General features: G+C 41.5%; 1 protein-coding gene across 2 annotated transcripts in view; it reads right to left on the bottom strand.

Moving 5' to 3' along the window:
* NRG3 (neuregulin 3) overlaps window positions 1-7937 on the bottom strand; it is a gene marked incomplete at its 3' end in the record, with an annotated part of 399953 nt that extends 392016 nt beyond the window's left edge. For both annotated transcript variants that reach the window (XM_080348152.1, XM_080348153.1), the window contains exon 1: window positions 6732-7937. In XM_080348152.1, coding sequence (XP_080204278.1) covers window positions 6732-7428 — 697 coding nt within the window. In that variant the 5' untranslated portion in view covers window positions 7429-7937. The remainder of the gene's footprint in view (window positions 1-6731) is intronic.
* Window positions 7938-19697: the final 11760 nt, after the last annotated feature.

Here is a 19697-nt window from a genome sequence, read left to right as displayed (position 1 = left end):
AAGGCATCACTCCCACACTCTAATGTGGGCCTATATGTTTGCAAAACTGGGCCATATAGCAAACTCATTATAAAACCAGAAGACTCTAATTAATTCAGTACTTCTACATGGAATACTAACAAGGTATTTTTTTCCCCAGTTCTTTGCTAACAAAGTTACAAAATGCCTCAGTGAAAGGTCTTTTCATATAGATGAAAATACTAATGATTTTTCTATAAAGAGGACCTACCACATCAACAATATATATACATTGCTAATGAGCATCCTCCCTATGAGCATAAAATACAAGTTGGGCAGGTGGGCATGGGACACAACTTCAGGGCCCTTAGAATTGCCAAGAGATTAATTCAAATTTTAAAAGGAAAGAAAAACAAAAAACAACAACAACAAAATAACACCCGCAAACACAACACGCCTAACACGGGAGTAACATATTGTAAAAAAGACCTGAAGGTCATGCGATTGTCCTCTTTAGATGCTACGTGAGAAATACAGCTTTGGAAATGCAAAATTCTGCCCTTGGAGGACAGAAAAGGTGGAACACTAGAAGAATTGTGTAGGTTTCACTTATTTTATCAATATTTTTCAATATTACTAGAGTAATATTTAGCATACCAATAAAGTTTCAGAAACAGACATTTAAACAGTTATCAATAAGCATTTAGTAAGTGTATTTTTTTCCTGCTTTCACCAAATTTCACCAGAAAGATTTGATCCATTAAGGTATTTCTTCCATGAAAATGACACTGAAATTTATAAATGCAGTTGTTATTTTCATTTTCCTCTTGGCTGCTTTATTTATTTTTGTCTTATTGAATTCATTTTAACAAGGGGCCCCAGAAGTCTGTAAGCTAAAAAGTAAAAATCCATTCAAAAAGCACTTGTCCACCTGTGTGCATTTACTTTCTCTGTGTGTTACCCAGAAGCCATTTGAAAGCTCATCTTCTTCCTTGTCCTGCTCAGAGCTGCCCTTGCCCAGCAAGCCCGTCTGTGCAGCCCTCACAGGGAGGTACTTCCCTCCACTGAAGATGTACTTCACTCAGTGGAGTGGCTTGAAATTAGGTATGATGGGGAAGGTAGAAGTATAAATGCAGGTTTAAGAGCTGTCTGTCTTGGAAATTTAGCTCTGAGCAATGAGAAAACACAGCCCCAGTTTTGATCTGGAGCACCTTATTAAATGACACTTCTAACCCTCACCGTATCAATCCAAGAACGAAGTCTCTAAATCCCTTAGAGTAAGAAATCATCTCCATAACACAAAGTATCTTGCTGTTTTTCCTGTGTTTTGTCTACTCTTGTAATGAACAAAAACAAACAAACAAAAAGGTACCTATTCTTAATAGTAACAGTGACAACAAATCCCTTCCACACAGTGGAAATTGAGAGAGACTTTCAAATGAAAAAGGTGCCCTTTAACTTGGCATTCAGTCCAGTTAGCTACAATGAAACCACCAGGTTTCTTTTCTGAACCATACGGGAAGGACAAGCACCACAACTAAAGTAGCTGTCTTACTTGGCAAAGACTAGTCTTGAAGTTACTGCAGGCTTTGAGGTCCTCCTGCCCCTTGAAAACAGGTACCATGCAAATGTACAAATACCTGCTTGCATTTTGTGTGAGTACACGCATGTGCACACACATGCGGGCACATTTAAGTTGGGAATATACCAAACTTGTTCAAAGAATCTCAAAAAGATATCACCAGGCTCAGAGACACGTAAAAGTCTCTGGTTTTTATTTATATGTCTGACCAGGTAGGTAGTCCTACACAATTTTACTAGGCACCTTTCCTTGTGCAGTTTCTTTCCAAACAAGTCATGGGATAAATCAGCAAAACCAAACACTAGAGTGCTTTAGGTACTTCCTGAAAGCCACATGAGCTATAGAAGTTAAAGTCAAAGCCAAATCCATACCAATCCATGTATTTACTGCACTTTGCAGAAGGATTCAAAGCAATGAGTCAGATGATAAACGCTCTGCAGCACTAGACACAATACTGTAGATAGAGACAGGTCTTTTGCTTTAATTTTTAATTTCCATTTTCTGTGGGTTTAGACAAACCACTGACATTACTTTAGCATGATACTTTGCAATGAATCAATACTTTAATTTAATAATGGTATTCTGTTGTCAACATATAATATATCACATAATGTCTTTGTATAGATGCTACAAAAATATGCCAAATAAAATGCAAGGCTTTACTTCTACCAGTGATCACAGGTTAAATCAATGTAATGACAATCCTTATAGCCCCCAAAAGAATTTTCTCCAGCATTAAAAGGCAGCATGGATTAATTTCAGCCATAGTCCTTCCTCTCATAACACCAGTGCTATGAAAACTCTCCTAGGTCATGGGATTCCAACAAACACTTCAATAAAAGGAACATACAGGAGGAATAGCTAAAAAGAATCAATGTACCTATTTGTGAGAGGGACTTTCATTTGAGCACTCCACTTCCTTATCAATTCAGTGATAACTGCAGCAGTTCCTAACTATTAAGTGGGTTGAACATAAAATTAAGTCCAGTGTCATCCACCTTTATTGAAACAGATGAAGCAAGTTGTAGCTGTAAAATATGAAAAATAAAATAAAACCACAATAACTTCCACTTTAGTGGTGTGACTACAATTCTGTATTTCTTATTTTTATCTTGACAGTAGCCTTCCTGTTGACAAGTATTTCAGATGGGAAACACAAACCTAATCATGTCTGTGGTACATTGACTCATGGTATGTGAATAGAAAGTAAGTGGGAATAAGGAAGGAGCAAATGCTTTTATAACTCCCAGTTGTTCACTTTGGTATTTTTTTTCCAATTCAACAGCTTTTGATGCATTACAAATTGACAAATAACTGACATTAATCGTAGTCAATGCTACAGGCAGGTGCTTTACAGTCACGTGTGCTCCCCTCGATTTCAATGACAGCTCATGATCATGATGCAAAATGTTCATAGATACATGTCATTCGTTGGCAGAATGTTTTAGAGCTCTGAGAAGAGTAGGTCTGGTCTTACTATGGTTTGGCACCTCCCACAACACCCTCCAGTTCGTGAAAACCCCGCAGTTCCATCTAAGTGTCATCCTTAATGTGAAAAAGATATTTGAGTCAGTGCAAAACAAAACAAACAGCTTTTACCAAAATGTCAGTGTTGGTAACAGTTTGGCTGCCAGATGCTTGTTACTTGAACCCATGCCGTGCATAACAAACAGATAGAGATATGACTAGGATAAACGACTGGACCAGAAAATCTTTAGCAGGAAATCAAAGTCTACTCAGGCTGCAGTCTGGAGTCGTAATAAAAGGTCACAATTGGACTTCACAAGATATATTGATTAAGAGGTCCATAACATCTCTTTCCCTGGTTACTATGCATTAGTTGAGCCCCACCTGTCTGACCTCAGATCTCTGCATTAGCCTTTGGTCATATGAACACAAGAGAAACCACAGTGCTATTTCATAGCTGAATTCACGCAGGCATTCTTATAAGTACAGTATCTCAATTTAAAGACAATACCATTACTGAAGAACTCAGAATACCACAAAAAAATGCATATTGGAAAAAATCAGGGCATGACTCTATAGATATGAAACTAATGGCTTGATAAAAACAAAACCTCACTGGTGTGTTCCAGTCAGTTGGTTGATTTTCCTGATCTACAAGCTGGACTATCCTTCTAAATCAATGGCCGATTTTTATGCTGAGCACTGGATAAAGAGGCTTATGCTGAAAAGCCGTAGTCTGTGCATGATCATGAGAAACACATGCAGTCAACAAGACACAGATCAAGACTTGATGAGTAAGTGGCTTTTGCTTAGTCAGAGCCTGAGGGATCTTCATCAAGAACTTTCAAAACAGCTAACAGATCGCTTGATTTTGAGTGAAATACAACCAAGAATTATTGTCATTATGCACTCCCACAAGAAAGAGAGAGACTTCACAACATCTCCTCAGATGAATACACACACAGAGAAAAGACTTTACCAACATTTATTTCAGGTGGGCAATCATCCAGCTTTCTGGAGAAATAACTCCCAGTTTGCCTTCCATTTTCCTAAATCATATTCTGAGTCCATTTCTATGTGTTAAAACAACTAAATAAACTGCAACACGAAGCTGTATAAATAAAGACAGTTGCTTCTTTTCTTAAAATCTGTAAAATGTTCAATAACCTATGACAACTTCCCACCTAAGTGCCTTGCCAAGCCAGAAGATCACACAAGGATGTACACTATTTTGAAAGCTAGGACATCAGATTTGTCATGTCAGATTTGCATTCACACAGTGCAGTGGGATCCATGACTTTCAGTTCAAGAGCAGCTGGAGCAATGGGCACAGAAAGAACATGCAGCTCACCCTGGGAAATGAGGATGAATTTGTTTTTTTAAAATTCCCTTTCTCCCTAAGAGCCATTAGTGGCAGATGCAGACATTTGCTTTGGGGTCACATCATGTCAGCAGTTCATGGCAGTAAGACTGCAGTTCTTCTCCCTCTCTCCTCCAGTAGATACTGCAGCTTCAGAGAATTTGACACGTATCCTCAGAGATGTTTATACGTATCAGGAAAGTACAGCTGTAGGCTTCAAAAGAAAAAAAAATTCCACATGCCCTACAAATTCAAATCCTTTTTTACATAATCTATTTAATCTTCCATTAATGATAATCTCTGCTATCAATGTGCCCAAACAGGGTCAATTTCTGCTGGATTTGCACTTCTTGCATTTCATCCTATAACCAAGCTGTATTTAATGAGGGGAAACACCCTGCTGTAAAAGGTATTAGCAGTCTCCCTAAAACAAATAATAGTTATGAGACTCTGCAACTGCCAGGAACATTTCAAGATTGTGGGTTTTCTTCTTCCTTTATGTGTCTTGCATGGGGCAGAGTCCTGCCAGCTGAACATTATTTATTAATCAGGATATTCTTGCCTTTTATATCTTGCAAGGAGACAACATAGAGAGGTGGAAATTGCTGTGATTTTCTCTTAAATACCCAAAAAAAAGATAGAAAGGGGAGAAGGAAGGGATTGCAAGGGAGCATTTAGACCCTGACAGGTCCCACCTGACATGCCTAGCAGCATTTCAGACACACACAGGTCATGGCAGTTTGAAACACCATATAGCATACTGGGTTCACACAAGGCTTGAAAACAGAGATACACATTGAAAATCAGGCTCCCTTTGCTGTTTTGTTTTTTAAAACAGCACCCTATACAGCTCCCTACACTTAAGTGAAATGAGTAGGGTTCAGCTCCATGAGAGATTTTTCTTCTAATAACATCTGGCTTCTTTAGGTTGTACCTACAGAACAAGCAGGCTCAGACACACCTGTAAGGGTTGGTTTTCTCTCAGTTACTGTAGCAGACACTGGGGAAGCAAGTTACTGTCTTGTTTGCCCTTCTGATTTAGTGATAGTTTTATTCATAATCATTCCCAGTGATCCACCACCTGCACACCCACCCACACATACATGACCAATTTGCTGTTCTTCTCCTGATTTTGTCAATTCAGAAGATCAGCTCACTCTGCATATACTTTCTGCCCCAGGGCTCATCAGCAAATACATTTAATGGACAAAATAAAGTTCAAACGACTTGCTAACAAAATCCTCTAGCAGAATAACCATATATTAGCATGTGAAAGGGGAGCCCTGAGCTTATTCAGGTGATAGCATTCGATTCAATTGACATTCCTAGCAGAAGCAACAAAGAGTTAATGGAGGACACACGGCTTCTCATTTCCTCTGCTGCATCCAAGAAAATACAGAAGATGACTATAATACAGTATAATTGAGCATTTCATTAAACAGCACCACACAGAAGTTCTTTTGGCACGGACTGCATTTGTCCTAAATAACCTTTACAAGAAGCTGAAAGTTGATGCACTCAGATCAAATGAATTTTCAGATTTAGCTTGAATTCTTAGGTTTGTGCCTGTGAGAGTGGAAAGAGCAAGCCACCGAGCATCAATTGGGGAACTAGCCCCCTCCTCTGATTAAAAAAATTAGTCAGTTAAGGCAAGACGGTGCTGTGGCTACACGCAGGAGCCACGAAAGCGTTTGGCTGTCTCTGCATATTCGCGGGGTGCCCTGTGCTCCTTTCCTGGTGCTGTTGGCGGCGGCTCTTCAGGAGCCGGGCGGTGGGACGGAGGAAGTATCCTTCCAGAGACCGATCTCGTCTATTTCAAACGAGGCGATTGTGTGAAAGTCAAACTCCCTCCCCGGCAGAGAGGTACAGGCACAACCCACCCCGCAGCTCCCGAGGACCACTCTCCCCGCTGCCCCTTCTGGAAGTCGCCGCTACCTGAGGGGGCATCACTTATCCCCCTCGCTCAGACACCTCTCAGCATCTCCTAAATACATTCCGCAGACCAGCCTGGAAGGGGAAAGAGAGATCTGCATCTTTCCTAAAAACCACAGCGAAATCTAGTCACCTCAAATGGCTTCTCCTGCCTCACGATCCACCACGAAAGTGGGGAACTTGCCGGGCGGGGAAAGAGGCGTAAGGGGGGAGAGAGAAAAGAAGCGCAAACTTCGGAGATCTCCAGCCTCCCGCAGGGCAGTAGCGGCCCGGGAACCCCGCGTTTCCCTGAGACGCGGCGGCAGCCTGCGACCGAAGCATCTCCCCGGCTCGACCCCGCCGGCACTGGGCAAACAGTCGATTTTGACGGGTAGACGCGAACAAGCGGGAGGCGCGGGCGCCCCGAGGGCGCGGGGCGGTGGCTTTACTTACGGATTTTGGGGGTCGTGCTGGCCTCCGGTGTGGTGGTGGTTGACTCCTGGAAGGGAGACAAGGTCCAGGACGGCGCCGAGTCGTGGACGTAGATCTTGTAGGAGGAGGTAGCGTGTGCCGCAGTGGGCCAGGCGGGCAGCGGCGGGGTGCTGGGGGCGGCGGGCGGCGGCCGGGCGCCGCGGCCGGCGGTGCCGGGGGGGCCGCTGGCGGGCGGCGCCGTGTGGGGCGCGGCGGGGTGCCGTGCCGCGGTGGGCCGCGGGCCGCCCCGCGCCGGTCCGCGGGTGCCGGGGGGCCGCGGGGGGGCCCGGCTCATCGTGGTGAGGCGGGGGCTGACGCGGCTGGGCGGCCGCGGCGTGGCGGCGGCGGTGGTCTCCGCGCCGCGAGGGGGGGCGGTGGGCTTGGAGAGGAAGAAGGGGTCCTGCCCCACGCCCTTGGCGTCCATCAGCTCGGTGGGGACGTACTCCTTGACGGAGCCCACCACGATCCACTTGAGCAGCATGAGGCTGAGCCCCAGGCCGATGAAGCCGATGAAGAGGGGCACTACGCACAGCCACGTCTGCTGCCGGTTCCAGACGATGCAGTCGCTGCAGCGCAGCTCCCGAGGCGGTCCCCCGGCCCCATCCCCGCCCGGGCCCCCCGCCGCCGCTGCTCCCTCCGCCGCCCCGGGCGCCGCGGCGCCGGCAGCCCCCTCGCTCATCCTAGGGGCCGTCCGCAGCGCCGCCGCGGCCCTGGGGCATCAGCGCGCCGCGGCTGCCGGCGGCATGCGGCGGAGGGGGGCGGAGGAGAGCGGAGCGCGGCGCAGCGGAGCAGGCGGCGGGAGCGCCCCACTCAGTCACGCCGCCGGCATGGCGTGCCCCGCGCCGCGCCGCCCCGCGCAGCCTCCCGCGGCCGCGGAGTCAGCGGGACGGCCGCGCCATCCGCCGTCCTTTGGCGCTGCCTGCTTCAGCCTCTTCGCTCTCCTTCTGCCTCTGCTTACAGGTTTTTCTTTTCCTATTTTTTTTTCCTCCAGGTAATGAGTCGCAAGAATCAGCCTCCTCGATTTCTTTTCTTTTTATCCCAAGCATGCGGCTCCGGCGGCGGGCAGGCACATTCCTTCACATTCACGCTCCTTCTCGCCTCTCCTCGTTTTCCTCTCCCCTCGAGGCTGGGGGATCTTTTCTTTCCGTCTTTCCTTCCTTTCCACCGCTCCCTCCCCCGCCCGCTCGGCTCCTGCCTATGCCGGGCCGCGGCGCAGCAGCATCCCCCGGCTGCTTCGCGGGGAGGCGGCGGCGCGGCGCTGCGCACCCGCCACTCCGCGGCCCCGCGGCCAACCCGCGGCCGGCGCCGGGCCAGGGAGGCCGATCCGCGGGCGGGGCCCGGGGGCAAGAGGCACGGCTCCGCGCCCGCGCTAAGTCCAGCCCGGCATCGAAACTCCGGCGAGGTTTCCCGAAAAGCGAAATTTAAAATCCACAGACACACAAAAAATTAAGATGAAACCCTGGAGAGGGACGGCAATAACCCACTCGGCAAAAAAAAGATACGGATCCGGCAAATAAATAGGCACGCAGAAGGCAGCTCCTGCCAAGCTTGCAGCTTCTGTTCAATTGTGTATTCCTATCGCAGCGCAAGGGAGGCAGGCTAGCGCGCAGAAAGTAAGGCGCCTCCCACGAAAGCCTAATGGTGGTTTCTTAATGCGCACAAGATAAATAAATGATCCAGGCAAACCCCTCGGGAAGGTGTATGCTACGGCAAGCGGAGCCTAGGAAAGGAAGGGGGGAAAAAAAAAAAAAAAGGGAAAAAAAAGATATAAAAAAGGGGGGAGAAGGGAAGCGCCTGAATCCATCCTCTGGTAGCAACCCAATAGTCTGCTGCTGTATGTCCGAGAACACACGTGCGGAGGGAGCGGCGAGGGGTGTGCGTGTGCATGAGGGGGGTGGAGACACCTTCAGGGAAGATTCCCAGTGAAAGACCAGCACTCAGGACGGGATCATGTTTTCCGACGCTGATGCTATCCGATAACTAATAATAAGCAGCGTTTTGTTGCTTCTAAAAAAGATTCCCTAAAGGAAAACAAAAACCACCAGACACCTGCAGCAAAAAGATGATCCTTTTCAGCAGCTGGGGGGCAGCTTGTGGCCCAGGCACATACTGAGTGTGCAGCTCTAACAACGTTGCCAGACAAGTTTTGATATTGAAATTAATCCTGCATTTTGATCTACTTCAGAGCTGAACTCCAAGTCCAATGTGGTCAATGGTGTATACATTCCATTCACTCACTGGACAAAACATTTCAACAGCATGGGTGGTCACTGAAGGCTTAACTGTAGTGTGTCAGAGGCTGGGTCTATCACCATTTTCAAAATTTTAGAAAATGTTCTATAAAAGTAGATCTGTAAAGATGTGTACACCTGTTTTTAACCCATTCTTCTGAGCCGTTACCTATTTGGTGTCATTTCCTGGTATTGACAAATAATTTCCTTAGTCATGTATTTAAAAGTATATTAATATTTATACAGAATAATTGAGCAGAAAAGTTGGAAACAAACTGTGAAATACATTTGCTCAATATTCACACAGACAAATACAGAAAAGGAAATACTGCAACTGAAATGTATCTGCTTGAATTTTTCTGCAGAATGAATGCTAGTAGCATTGTAGCGTTTATAATATAATATCAAAATCACATTAGCTAGACATCTGAATTATTTTCACTTCAAACAATCCAACTGGAGTTGGGCAGCTTCTCCAAGATAGGTCTATGGTAACAGAGATCAGGAAAATCTGTGGAAGTGGCTTACCAGGTAAGTATGTTGTTTAAACAGTTTGTTTGTTTGTTTGTTTTGTTTTGTTTGTTTGGGGTTTTTGTTTTTTGTTTTGTTTTTGTGGATTTTTTGTTTGTTTGTTTTAAAGTTCTTTGGCATCGGAAAACATGAATATACGTGTTTCTAATCCTCTGATGAAGAGGCAAAAGGATTAGGGAGAAAACATTCGGAAACAATCATATGAACATTGTCCAGTACAAAAATGGATGCCCAGTAAAGCAAGCAAATGAGCAAGGCAGGTAAGTCTTGGGAATCCAGGGAGGCTTTGTCACTGATTTCATGGAATTCAGGATTTTTTATGGAAATCTAGAACCAGATGCTTTCAGTCATGAGTGCCTGTCCTGCACAGTCCTCATCTTCCTTGCAAACTCTGAACACCTTTGTCCTGCTCTGGGCTTTCCATTGCTTGTACAAATGCCCTTTAGCTCTTGCCTCTTCCACAACCATATTGCTGTTCACTAAGCTCAATATGAATCATTCTTTGTATTCATTCTCAAACAATTTGTAAATGTTTCTTGGGAGAACAGAACACAACAAAAATGTTTTATAAGATTCACAAGACAGAAAGTTTTTATTTTTTCTTAGCATTATGTCCTGTAATCTTTCTCAATTGCACTTCTACCCCCAGTAAGATTTTCAAGCTGTCAGCTCCTAAAATTTGTAATGGTTCTAATGGAAGACATCAGAATGTAATACCATTAAGAAGACTCAAGTGTAGCCATTTCATTGTTTAATATTGAAAGACTTCCTGTATCATGAGTAAAGATTTTCAGGCTCCTTTCTAACAATTTCCCATTCTTATCATTGAGGGTTGACAAACTATTCTTGAAATTGATTGTGAAATGCTTTCAATATGCCTTACTTAAGTGAATTACTTAAAGACAGGTATTCCCCTGATAAGTTAATGTAGATCATACCACTGACTATTATCCTCTTTGAAGGAAGTTCTTTGGTCTAAAAATATGAAATGACTATGGATCTTGATACAGGAAACTCAAGACAGTTTTCCCTTAACTCCACAGTAAATGCAAATGTATTTCAAATAGGTTATCCTGCAGTTAAAAAAAAATGCCATGCAGCTAGATAGACTCCTAAGTGCAGGCAATGTTTGGAAACCTCTTCCTGTAATAATTTAGTCATGAGTTAAAATGTTATGCTGTGTACAAAAGCACGGTCTCTGAATGCTTCTAGATTATTTCTCAGTTCTCAGAAATTAATATTCGAATCATAATCAGTTTGTCAAATCAGCCCACTCTTGTTAAACTGAATCTGTTCAGTGCATTGATTCTATTTTACGTAGGTATTTGGTAAATTTCACTTGCATTTCTTTCAACTCAACCTGTATTGTAGCCCAGCTTCTTGCTTTTTCTGGAAATATGTATATCATAATCAAAAAACAACATAACGTTTATTTTTCTTGATTTACTTTCTTCATAATATGCAAAGAAATCCATCTGTGACTGGGATAGAATAAAATTATTTATCTACATTGGAGTCAGAAGTGGTATTTTCTTAAGGACTGGTGTGACACACATGTGACAGATATACTGTTTATGCATATATTGCTTTGTTTGTCATAGAGGGCTTATATTTCAGCTGTGCAGTAAGCATGCCACAGCTAACACTTCTTCTACAAGGATGCTGGTCTCAGGACAACTGTCCTCAAAATTGAAAAATCAGACCCTTTTGGAGCCATGTCCATTACAGCACCAAAACAATACACATGTGAGATGCCTGTATTCAAATTCCACATACACATGCAGTTAGAAGCCTTTCTTTCCTTCCCAACTTTACAAAATATCTGAAGACATTCATTGTTAATTCATGTAAATATTATCTGAAGCTATGAGCAACAAAGCATCTACAGTTCCTTTGGTTTATGGTGCACTCAGCTGGTGATAGCATCAGCAGTCTCTCCAAGTTGTGAGCTCCTCCAGCACCCACCTCACTTGTGCTCTGGCAGCTCAGCAACTGGATGTAGCAAACGAAACAGAATTTCACAAACAAAGGATACTGGAATTTAGGCTGTTTGCATCAACAGGTGTTACACTGCTGGGGTATTTTCTTGAACTAGGGCATTTGATTATTCTTTACTTCATTTTTCCCCTTAGCTTTCATCCCCAGCTCAGCTACAACATATGTGTCTCTAATGGTTGCTTCACAGTCAGGGAAAACCTTGCTTTTTGTCTGAGGTCAGCATGTAATTCTATTCCTTCTTCCATGTGAAACATCATATAAATAGCATTCCACTGATCCCATTAACCAGTGCTCAGAACTAAAGTACTCTTTCCCACTCTGATTGTTAAAACAGCCCATTAGGCAAGACAAACAGACTAAGCTTTATTGAGCTAACATGTTGTCGAGAGACTGGGGCTATATACCTGCGTGTAATGCAGAGCCCAAAGTATTCCTCCTTGTATTTTTACAGAGGATGTTAAGAATCCTCCTGGTACCCAGGAGGAACAGCACAAGTCACAAGGAGTGAGAAATCCACAGCAGAGTTCAGAAGCACGCCAACCATTTGAGACGTTAGCAAGCTGCCAGTTAGAATTATGTCAGTCTCAGGCAGGTGTGAGATGAGTGACAGTTAATTTTGGAATAAGGAGAAGAGTCTGCTCTCTCTCACTGCAATATAAACTCTGAATAACAATCCTGTGGCTAAATTAATTGGATAAAATACACCTATCCATTCACACAGTGCAAGTATGCTGATTACTGCTCAACAGCATATCCTCAGTTTTTCAGATCATGTGTAGCTTATTTGCAAATGCCAGGGCTGCCACTAAATATTTAGAATTACACTTGAGTGTACACCAATGAATAGATACAATTCAAATGTTTGTCTTGGCATGGTTCATAATGATTAACTGAAATACATCATGACATCAGCAAAAATCCCACACTCCAAATCCTGCAAAAACATGTTCCAATCAGGAAATATTAGTAAACCGAATACTTTCCTTGGAGGAATTCATTACTAAATAAATTAAATCCTAAAGGCCTGACTCACTTCTTACCAAGCCAAATTCTCAATATTCTCCACTTTTAGCTGACTATAAATTGTAAGGATTTCAGTGAGAGAAATTTTGTTTGACAAGAGTAAAATCAAAGTAATTTTTTAATTCTGATTTTAGTGATATTGTATCAGTCCCTTAAGAACATACTTAATAATGACTTCAGACTGAGAAATATAGTGACTAGTCCTAACAACACCCTTGTGATACACTGAAGCCATGCAACATAACAGAAAGGCATATATTATTCTTCAAGCCTTTGTAACCTCTGAAATTGCTATCAGGAACATAAATTTAGGATGCCAGAAGAAGAAATATTTGAAGTCAAATATGGAAAATGCCATCAAAATGGCTTGGTCCAAAGCATGATGAAGTCAGCAGAAAACTTTCAGTATATTGCACTCTATCTTGGACAAAGCCCTAAACCAAAATTCAAATATTTCCAAGATTTAGGACAAAATGATGACAACAGCAAGTGAGAAAACCTATGAAGCAATCAGTCATCAATAGAAAAGAAAATTATTTACTATTATGACTCACTTCCAATTTTTTCCATGAAAATCTATACATTTTCTATCCCAATTAGTACACTCAATTCCAATCAGTCATGCAGAAAGGGAGTATATACTATATTTCATATTTTGGCATATTTTATTTTTCTTTTCAAAATTGTTTGCTGAACCATGTAACTTCTGCCTGGTGCAGAGGACACTGCTGCTAGGTGTCACTTTGTGGATGATCTGGTTGTGGATATTGTCACATGACATGAGACTAGATACATTTTGGCACACACTTTTACCCATCTGTTGCAAGGAAAAATGAATAAGTTTTAGGTACCTTTAGTTCTGCTGTCCATTGTAGAAGCTTTAGTGTTTGCAGAGAGGTGACAAAGAAACAATTGTTTTTGCAGTGATTTTCATATGCTACCAAAAGGGGCAAATACGGTAAGTTATAAATTCTTAGAATGTACCTGAAAGACGGATGCTTGCCTGGGTCCTCCTCTCCCCAGCAGCCCCAGGCAGGGGCAGGGATGTGTGCCAGCAGCCTCCTGGTGATGGGTGGTCTAGCAGTAGCTCTGCTGCAGGGACACAACCCTGGAAACTCCTCCACAAACAGCTATGGAGCATCCAATATATTCTTTCTGAGTTTTCCCTGGAAATTAACCCAAAGTAACAGAGACTGTCAAATTGAAGGAGAGTGTGAGGCATCCAGTTACTGAATTAGTTTCATTTATTTCAGTTTCAGAGGCAAATGCTCATGAATGCTCTTAAAAATGGTAAATCTGCAAAGTTAATGACACAGGTCAAATAGTGCACCTCCAGGTGACTTTGAACAAAGCCTTAAATCATTGCTTTCTCCAAAAATACAATTATTTACTAACATAGATTTTTTTTTCAGTCTTTATTAGATTTGATGGTAAATAAAATTACCTTCTGTCACAGTCTTTGGATAAATAGTACATTAATCATAGTTGTTATATTAAAGAGAGAGAAATTAATTATGTTTAAATAATTATTTAAACTGTTTTCTAAAGTTATTACAGTGATCAAAGACAAAGCAGGGCTACAGAAACACTGGAAATCTATATTTGGGGAAGGAATAAAATAGTGATGGAAAAAGTAGAACTTAAAATAAGTTAAATGCTCTTGTGAAGTTCAAAGTTGATAGGAGCAGAGATAGATTAAAGCTTTCTCATCAGTCCCAGAAATTAAATTACATCTGAAAGGTCTGGCTTCTCTGCCAAGGATGACCAAATAAATGACTTACCAAGCCAAGTATTGCTGCTGATTTTTAACACATAGAAAAAGAGTAACGAGAGAAACTACTATGAGCAATTAACTTAATTTTGTGCAGATTCTAGAGAAATGAACTTTGAATTATTATTTTCTTCATAGTATTGACATTCATCTAGAAATTTATTTTTACCAGAATGTTTTATTGTAGTACAGATTTAGTACCAAGACAGAAGTAAGCCAGTTTGGCTATGGATTTGCTTTAAAATCTGAGATAAGTTCTTTTATCACAGTTTCACAGAATCATAGAATCATTTTGGCTGGAAGAGACCCTGAAGATCATAGAGTTCAACCATTAACCTAACTCTGGCACTAAACCATATCCCTAAGAGCCTCATCTACACGTCTTTCAAATGCCTCCAGGCATGGTGACTCAAACACTTCCCTGGGCAGCCTGCTCTGGTGCTTGACAACCTTTTCCATTAGGAAATTTTTCCAAATATCCAATCTGAACCTTCCCTGGTGCAACGTGAGGCCACCTCCTCTCATCCTACCACTCATTCCTTAGGAAAACTGACCAACACCGTTCATGTTACAACCTCCTTTCAGGTAGTAGTAAGCAGTGATAAGGTCTCCCCTCAGCCTCCTTTTCTCTAAGCTAAATGGCCCCAGCTCTACCAGCCGCCCCGCATCAGACTTGCACTCCAGATCCCTCACCAGCTTTGTATCCCTTCTCTGCACTCTCTCCAGCACGTCAATGTCCCAATGCCCAAAACTGAACATTGGGTTCGAGGCGGGGTCTCACCAGTGCTGAGTACAGGGGGATGATCACCCCTCTAGTCCTGCTGGCCACACTATTCCTGATACAAGCCAGGAAGCTGTTGGCCTTTTGGCCACCTGGGCACACTGCTGGCTCATGTTCAGCTGGCTGTTGACCAACAGCCCCAGATCCTTTTCTGCCACGCAGTTTTCCAGCCACTCTTCCCTGAGTCTGTAGCACTGCCTTGTGACCCAAGTGCAGGATCTGGCACTTCGTGTTGTTAAACCTCATACTATTTGCCTCAACCCAACAATCCAGCTGGTCCAGATGGCCCTCTAGCCCCAGTACTGATTTCTGAGGAAAATCACTTGTGACTGGCCGCCAACTGGATTTGAGTCCATTCACCACAACTCCTTATATTCACAATCCAAGATTTCCTTATATTCAGAACAATATTTCCTTACTACTTTGTTATTGTGAGTTCCTTTATTTCATTTTGGAAAAGCTCTGTAATAGTGCTTTTTATAGTTCTATTTATAGTGTTTTGTTTGGGCTGTTGTTAGTGAGAGTTGGTCATATTCAGCCTGTGTGAGTTCAACCTGAAACAGTTCTTCTTGTATTTGAAATGTCAAAATCAGTCACTGACATTCAATTCTCCATGTAGCCAGTTTGGCAATTCATGTTTTAACCTTGAGTTGTTAAAAAGGTAGCAATGCTAAACAACACCGCCCCATAATTTCCTGGCTCTCCCATAGCCAACAGGAGCTGGTCCCCAATGTTTCAGGACACAGTCTGTTCCATGAAGGCCAGATTTCCATACTCTAATGCATCTGTTAAGCAGCATTTATTCCTGATACGATCTAAGTGATATCAAATGTAAGACAATTGCCTGGGAGAATTATATCTAAAGTAACGAGTACTATTCATGTGATTTTGAATGTCAGACTCCTACAACTTAGGAGGTTCAGCAGCTTAGCAGGTACCTCTTTAAATGCTGCCCTGAATGTCCAGAACAGCAGCAGGCAGAACAAGCCAAGGGGAGCAGGCTCCTTAGCCTTCCCCATAACACAAAAGAAATTCATTCTATCAAACTTCATGGAAATAGCTTTGTGGCATCTGTCCTTAGAATTATATTTGAATGACCCTTTGAAGCAGAAAAAGCCCACAAGTTCTTATCATTCTCATAGTTTAATCGGGAAGAAAAGCTGGATCTTTCATCTTTAAAGCTTTGAGACATCCATGAAATCATTCAAATTTTCTAAGCATTTCACCTCTTGATGGATTTCAACTGTGTAGAAAAAACACCTTTTTTTCTTCTGCTTTCTTCCTTCAACACAGGAGTCAGAATAAACTGTTTCTTAGCACCCCTGTGTAATTATGAGAAACTTTTCTATACCTAGCATAAAACAGCAAAAAGAGTTAAGAAAAGTACAGCAGATGAGAATCCTATTTTTATCATTGTTGTGTATTTCAATTTATGTGTGAACAGGGAGATACTAGGGAGGGACAATAAGAAGTAAAACAATGCCTAGAGCAAGATAGCTGCTGAATAAATTTTTCAAAGAAAACAAGAGATTTAACGTTAATTGATAAATACTTGCCTGATATTTTTATATAGAGAATCTATTGTATTAGAAGCTGTGATTAAAAAAAACAAACAAACAAACAAACAAAAAAAAAACCCAAAAAACAAAAAACAAAACAACAACAAACAAGAGAGAGAGATATAAGGGAAGAATGTACTCTGAAAATGTCAAGATTCTGATGAAAACAATAGCATTACCAAAAATTAGCCCAAGTTTCAACCTCAGTTTTTAAAACAGTAGACATAAGAAATCCCAGAACAACACAAAACAAACCCCCAGAATTCAACCTTAAACTAATTAAATGACAACATACAAGTTGATGTTTCCACTTACTAATACTGTAGGTCATAACATTTATTTGTCCAATGGAAAACTGGAAATGACAGTTAACATAAAATCCTAGTTAGTATATTCTGAATTATAATACCATATTTCTGTGTGTGTATTAAGGATACATTAATGCACAGCCCTTATCATGGTAGTTATTCTCTACAGTTCAATAATCAGGGATTTAATATTTAATAAATAATATTATACCGATAACAATATACCTTACATACACTGAAGTTTTAATAATAGCAAGCATGATAAACAAGGAGATGTAACTTTTATTGAAATAGTTTGTTTTCTTCTGTGTTTGTGTTTTGTTGTTGTTGTTGGTTTGTTTGTTTGTGGGGGTTTGTTTGTGTATTGGTGATTTTTGTTGTTGTTTTTTTACAAGATCAGCTGCGCTAGTTGGCTAATGGTAAAAAGCTTTCAGTTACACAAGTCGTACTTTCTTTTAAACTCTTTCTTTCCCTACAAAATTACATTTTTAATGTCACTGACAGACCTAAAGGGAAAGAGGCAAAGATTTCATAAATACATTCGTGTGGATGTATATGTAAGGAGACATACATGTGTGTGTGTAAAAGTACAGATATATGTCTGAGAAGGAAGATGTTGAAGCTGTGGAGTAAAGAGAATATGTACCCTGGCTGTGGAACAAGCTTTTGTGACTTTGTCCCATATGGTACCAAAGCAGCCACCAATCAGCTGTTAAGCAAAGTCACACGACTGCTTTGCATAGAAATACATTTGTGCAAATCTTCCCGGTTTTAGAAGCAATACAATACAGAAACACTTTATTAAATCATATTTTAAGGTCAAATTACACATCCATGACCCACCAGGCTATTCTGGCAGTCAGAAGTTGAAGCAATTCTCTCACCATCAGCTGGGATACACAGAGGAATCCCTAAACAAGACAGCTATAAAGTGGGTTTTTCAAGAACAAAATAATGTAAGCTCACAATCACAAAGCAGGATCAGAATTTATGTATCTCTTTTCTATGCAAAACGAAGATTTTTATTTAAAACAGCTGTCAGGAAAGGCTAAGTAATCCATACACTGCTCAGCTATTCATTTATTCTACAGCCGTCCACATTTCCCTTCATTTCTTTTGGGAAACTGACCTTATTTTAAGGGGAAACCTCTCCAGTCAATCTGTCTATAATCAGACAATCAAGCTCAACAGAATGGTAAATCTGTACTCAGAACTCAGAAGCCAGAAATGAAGATTTCAACATTTGTCACTCTAGCTGCCTGATCATCCAAATCTGTGATCAGGGAATCATGAATGTCCCCAAGGTCTCTGCATGAGCTTCTATTGCTATTTCTTCACTTCCTATATTTCTAAACTAGAATGCAGCACACAGTAAAAACATCCACAATACAGCAAAACGTTGTTCAAACCTGAGTACTTTAAATCTTCTTTTTCAGTGTTTATTTGGACAGTGTCGAAAGTGCTGCAGATCACCTGCTTCCATTAAAAGCACCAGTGAATTGCATGAATTTTGTATTAACCTAACTTTCACAAAATTAGGTGCCTGATGGTAAAGGTGATCTGTGTTTATATCAATTTAAAAGTCTAAAAGTATTGTTATCCCTGAGCATTTTTTACCCCACATACTGCATTCTTGTATACACTCTGAGCCCAAAGCAGAGGTGTGATCAGGAGGCAGAGGCATGCTTTAGCTGATAAACCCTGATTTAGTTTTTGGCATGAAGAGGAGGCAAGGACAATGTGTGGTATAAATTTCCCTTATATAACTGTGTCCATGCCATGAATGAAGAAGAACCTGTACTACAGATGTTGCTGCCCTTCCTCTGAAGGCAGGGAAAGATCAGCTTATAGATTTTATTACTTCTGTGCTCTTGAGGATATGCCCTAGATTCAGCTGTTCTAAACTGAGTCTTCAAATTCAGCCTCCATTTCCCAGCCTTGCTCTACAACAGACCAAGCTGTACTCGTGCCTACAAGAAAATGCCCTCTAGCAGCTTGTGACAAACAGCTTTTTACATGAAAACTGCTCCTAAAAGATAAATATGCTGTAGATACACTCCAAAGTATATGTAGGCATGTATATAAAGAACTGAAAATCTGAACCTTTGATCTCAGAAATCCTGTTCCATCTCACAAACATTGGGGTATCCTAGTTGTTCTAAATCTATCCTTCAGAGTGACTATCTCCATTTGCCAGTTTTGTGCAACCTGTCCTTAAATACTGAGCTGCCTTTCTATTCTAAAATCAACAAGCTTTTAATGATTAACCATCCTTTTGATAAAGCAGTGATATAATTTTAATTACTTTCTCAGTAATGGTCTCACCACTAATTCTTAGGAGGTAACATACAGAAGGTTGTCTTGCCTCTGGTTCTTGCTTCATCATCCACTTGTTAATCCTAAAAGCTTCTTTTGATTGCGTTAGAAAAAAATCAAGCTGGCAAACGTGTACATACAGCTAATAGCATGCACACAGTCTGACTTACTCCACAGCACATTGCTTACATACACAAGTGAGATAAAAATTACTGCTAAGATGAAAAACACTTTTCATCTTAAGACCCCATTTCCTATCACATAAAACTTTATAAAAAATATGTTCCTTTTGAGATATATATTTGCAATTTCGACACTAACAATGCCAGCCAAAGTGGAAACTTTGAAGAAAATGTTAAGCTCAATCAGTTCAATCATTAAAGTTATGCAAATGGAAAACACATTTCTTCTTTTTAAACATTGCTACATT

The sequence above is a fragment of the Nesoenas mayeri genome (assembly GCF_963082525.1).
Source record: "Nesoenas mayeri genome assembly, chromosome: 7".
Lineage (NCBI taxonomy): Eukaryota > Metazoa > Chordata > Aves > Columbiformes > Columbidae > Nesoenas > Nesoenas mayeri.
The sequence above is the reverse complement of the archived record's forward strand: the minus strand, read 5'-3'. Positions and strand labels throughout refer to the sequence as shown.